The sequence below is a fragment of the Triticum urartu genome, chromosome 5 (assembly GCF_003073215.2).
Source record: "Triticum urartu cultivar G1812 chromosome 5, Tu2.1, whole genome shotgun sequence".
Lineage (NCBI taxonomy): Eukaryota > Viridiplantae > Streptophyta > Magnoliopsida > Poales > Poaceae > Triticum > Triticum urartu.
In genome coordinates this window covers 424,026,125-424,030,890 of record NC_053026.1, presented here as the reverse complement: position 1 = coordinate 424,030,890, position 4,766 = coordinate 424,026,125, and the positions used below count along the sequence as shown (strand labels likewise).

The 4,766-nt window shown below is 46.4% G+C and overlaps 1 protein-coding gene across 1 annotated transcript; it reads left to right on the top strand.

Moving 5' to 3' along the window:
- The first annotated feature begins 590 nt into the window (after positions 1 to 590).
- LOC125509497 lies at positions 591 to 4,022 on the top strand. The gene is made up of 3 exons (XM_048674478.1): positions 591 to 931; positions 1,638 to 1,797; positions 3,284 to 4,022. The coding sequence occupies exons 1-3, from the start codon at positions 712 to 714 to the stop codon at positions 3,741 to 3,743; spliced, it is 840 nt and encodes a 279-aa protein (XP_048530435.1). The 5' UTR covers positions 591 to 711; the 3' UTR covers positions 3,744 to 4,022.
- The last annotated feature ends 744 nt before the right edge of the window (positions 4,023 to 4,766 follow it).

Here is a 4,766-nt window from a genome sequence, read left to right as displayed (position 1 = left end):
CAACTGGTGCCACCCCTGCCTTATCACGTATTCCCTCGTTCCTAGTCCGGCCCTTTATTGTATGGCCACACATCTACTTTAGCATGCGCATCTCAGTGACACTCATTTGTTGGATGTGTTGTCTCTTAGTAGGCCAACACTCCGCTCCGTATAGCATCACAGGTCTGGTCGCTGTCCTGTAGGACTTACCTTTGAGCTTTTGTGGGACCACTTGTCACAGAGGATGCCAGATGCTTGCCGCCACTTCATCCACCCTGGTCTGGTTCTGTGGCTAACATCCTCATCAATACCACCTTTACTTTGTAGCATTGATCCCAAGTATCGGAAGGTGTGTCTCTTAGGCAATGGCAGACAAACAGTGGACCATATTGTTCTGAACTTAGTACTATGATATGCACAAAATATCGCTGAAGTTCATGATACCATGTTTGCTCCAACAGATTCCGCTAGTACAATTGTTTGTGCATCCATTTGTTAAAGTTAAGGTCCTTAGTGAATATCGACTACTTTAGAGGCAAATATCTCAACATTGAACTGCTAACTGTGGTCAGATGATCAACTTTATTTTCTCTCTGGTATTATCTGTCTGTAACATTATTTGGTATGCTTTTTTAGACTGGGAATTGGCAGTGGACATTTGAGGATAAACCAGTAAGCGTTTACTATGAGGAACATGAGCAGGGGACTGCTGAGAATGTGAAGAACATCCTTATGATCCCTACAATTTCTGATGTTAGCACAGTGGAGGAATGGAGGGTGGTCGCCAAAGATATTGTGACACGGAAAGGAGAACTCAGCTACCGTGCTACTATTGTTGATTGGCCTGGTCTGGGTTATTCAGACAGGCCATCACTGAACTATAATGCTGATGTGATGGAGAATTTTCTGGTTCAGCTACTGAACTCACCAAATAGTCCTGTGGCGGATGCAGGTAAAACAGAATTTACTCTTTCAGTCAACTGGTAGTCTGTCATTGCAAGCATCTTTCCTGGAATTAGTACTTGATTCTATGCACTTTGCTTTGATTATGGTTATTTGGTTCACGAATATGACTCATTCTTCTATCCTTTAATGGTAGCTTCCTACTTTACCTGCATATGCTTATTGTAACCATTGTTATGAAAAGTATATGTATGGTTCAGACTGTTTGGTGGTTCAACCAGAGCCCAAAAGTAGTATGTTTGTGCTATGCACGAAATTATGCCTGCCCAATGTTATCATTCACAGCCAACTGAAATATTCTAGAGAAAGTACTTCCAGGTTATATTCTTCTTGGCTAGTACATGAAAGCTGGCTGGCCACTTTATACTGGTATCTTACGGTTACAGGAACATAATTATCGTATGTTAGTTCGTCATGGGTAGAGTAGCAATGTAGTTAAAGGAAGCTTATAGAGTTCTGCAGACCAGCCAAAGCCACCTTGGGAATATTCTCTTGTCAGTGTTAACAAGTAGAACATATGCCAGAAAGCAGATAACAAATTCTAGTTGATCGATGTTTGTCAGATTGACTGCTGTTGTCAGTACGATTTTCAATTATTCAGTAACAGCAATCACTTTGAAAATTTTGTTCTGTTTGAATCTCAGTAGTGACTTAACGATGTGGGTGTACACTTGCACTGTCTACACTATGTTCAGATGGCGAACTGGTAGTTGTTGGAGGTGGTCATGCAGCAACCATAGCTATCCGTGCAGCTGGGAAGGGCCTTATCAGACCATCTGCGGTTGCTGCTGTTGCACCTACTTGGGCTGGACCCCTTCCCATTGTATTTGGCCGAGGTTCTGATATGGAAACAAGGTACTAAAACTTGCGCTTATTACTCGTAGTTCTTATGCTATTACGTATATTTGCCAGAGAATACTTTTATAGGCACTCCCGTGTTCTTTCATCTGTGCAACTTTGTTTATGCTCAAATCAGGTGGAGGCAGGGTACTCATTTTGTTGAGTTTATTTTAAGATAATAGTATAATACTACCTATTACCAAGATCACCACTACCAATACACTTCATTGCCAGGTTTTCAGCAACAGTTTGCATTTTTCTGTGCTGTCTTGACTACAAAATCTGTAGACACTCCATTTACAAGCCTCATGCCTATGGGCTAGGGCTATATTCCCTGACCCTTTATTCACAATATTTGTTGTTCATTGTGTATGTCAATTGTCAAGGGAGTATATACAAAATGTGCTAGGCATGAAACATACCCAGAATCGTGAGTTTTGTGAAGCTGTGGAAACATTAAGATGATCTTGATAGTCCTTAGATGCAACCGGACTATAGGAGAAAATACTCCCTTTTGATCATCATTATACTGTATCAAAGTGTACCTCATCCTGCCTTTTATTCTGTAGTGTTCATGCCTATCAGTAGTGTCATCACATGCCTTTAGGTGGGTTGGAGCATCTCGTTCAACAAACAGTAAATCTCCTAGTTGGTTCAGTACAAATCTTTCAGTTGCAGCACTGTTAGTAAAATCTTCTACGTGGTTTAGTACAGATCTGCATTTAGTTGCAGCACTGTTTTGCATACATATCTTTTCGATCGTAGGCAGTTGCAACATGGTGATGTGTAGGCCCCAGCAGCTAGGGTGCAATTGAGAAAATGTTTGTGTACGAACGAGTCTGCCTTATGCAGTGATTCATTAGTTATGTCTGGCCTTGTTTGTCATTATGGAATTTGTCTATGTGGTTGCACAGAGAAAGTACAGCAGTATTTGCAGGCACTCATTTTCCAAATTGGTTTTATGGCTTCATTTTCCAAAAAAAAAAATCTGCCTTATGCAGTGATTTCATTAGTTATGTTTGGCCTTGGCTGTCAGTATGGAATTGTCTATGTCGTTGCACATGGAAAGTACAGTACCATTTGCAGGCACTTCGTTTTCCAAATTGGTCTAACGGCTTTATGAGAAAGGAGATTGTCATTTCTGTGCTGCGGTACTGATTTTCATGTGTAGCCTCACGCATTTAACTTATGTTGATATATATGTATAACTGATTAGTGAAGCCTGTGGTGGAGGATTGTAGGTGTGACCTAAAGCAGTATGCATTGAAATCACACAGAATGAATACTGATGTACTCCCTCCGTCCCATAATATAAGTGTGTTTTTTACACTAGTGTAGTACTGTAGTATAGAAAACACTCTTATATTATGGGACGGAGGGAGTACTAGATAATACGTGATATGATCACCCCTATTATCCATTTTTCTACAGATACCCGGTCTGCTAGTGCATAAGATTCAAGCTGACCGCACTAAAATAATTTTTGACCTGTCAATAACAGGTACGGGCTTCTACGAGGAACCCTCAGGGCCCCAGCCATTGGCTGGATGATGTACAATCTTCTGGTGAGCAACGAAAAGTCCATCCAGTCCCAGTACAAGTCCCATGTGTATGCCAACCCTGAGAATGTGACACCGGAAATCGTCGAAAGCCGCTACGAATTGACCAAAAGAAAAGGCGCGCGATACGTCCCTGCCGCGTTCCTGACGGGCCTCCTCGACCCTGTCCAATCGAGGGAGGAGTTCCTGCAGCTGTTTGCCAAGTTGGATGGAGATGTCCCTGTTCTAGTGGTGTCGACGCTGAATTCCCCCAAGAGGTCCAAGGCCGAGATGGAGGCTCTCAAGGGCGCCAAAGGCGTGACCAAGTTCGTGGAGGTCCCGGGCGCGCTTCTGCCGCAGGAAGAATACCCCTTGGCCGTTGCAGAGGAGCTCTACGACTTCCTGCAGGAATCAGGAAGATGAGCCACATGTGTGAGGGAACTACACTGGGGTGGCCCTGACTGAGTTCATCGACTCATATCGCCTTTTGCCGGTAAATTTTCATCGACGCGCCATGTTGTTGCACCCGAGCTTTTTATTTAGAGACAGTAAAGCAGCACCATCCGTTCATGGGCGCCAGCACTCATACCGGACGGAGCCTGCTTCTGACGGAGCTGACGTCCACACATACATACAGCTCCAATTTGTGTAAAAAAGCACACTGCCCTGACCAATAATTGCAGTCCATCACAGTTAAGCCCATCCCCGTGGCTCCAGTCCACAGTTAACCTTGCATCATCACCCGATGGCGTCCATTCATTGCACATGGAGGTAGCAGTTCTCTCCCAGGTCACCTGGTTTTCTTCCCATTGATGGCAAGTACATGCCCTACCACTGCAAGCCAGGCACTGGTCTCCACAGGTAAACGTCTCTTCGCCCTTCCTTGTCCGACCCGTACATTTCACCTAGCCCTAGGCGGCGACGGCGTGCGGCAGCGGCGTCCTCTTTCGCCGCCGGCGAATCAATGCTTGAAGCTGAGAGGTGCTCGCTCGCGGGCTGTTGTACGTATCTGGAACTAGAAGCTCAGTCTGGTACGCACGTTGCGGAGGGTGCTCGTACTGTCGTACGGGCCGATTCTTTGATCAGTAATTATTGTATTGGGGCGTGATCCCAGCGGCTGGCCGTGCCGCGGCCATCAATGCCGCATTTAGTGAAGCCTCCCGAGGCCAGCGGCGGCCTCCGGCACGCAACCTCACCGCCGGGCTCGGTCCCGGCCGCCGTGAAACCCTGAGAGCTACGCGGCGGTGTCGGCATGGTCCGCGAGGTCGCCGTCGGGGGCGCCCACGTGGCGCCCCGACGGGGCCCGAGAGGGACGGGCATTCAAGCCGGTCGAAAGGGAGGCCGGGGTGGCAAGTGAGGTGTCCCGGCTCCGGAGGTGGACTTCCTGTGCGCCGGTGCTCCATCATGACCCCTCCCGCGCTTGATGACGGTCCATGCGATGCAACG

Coding starts and splice junctions, on each gene's coding strand:
- LOC125509497 (XM_048674478.1), top strand. CDS start 712: ATGATCCCTACAATTTCTGATGTTAGCACAGTGGAGGAATGGAGGGTG. Junction 932..1,637: donor TAGTCCTGTGGCGGATGCAG/GTAAAACAGAAT, acceptor CACTATGTTCAG/ATGGCGAACTGGTAGTTGTT. Junction 1,798..3,283: donor GGTTCTGATATGGAAACAAG/GTACTAAAACTT, acceptor TGTCAATAACAG/GTACGGGCTTCTACGAGGAA.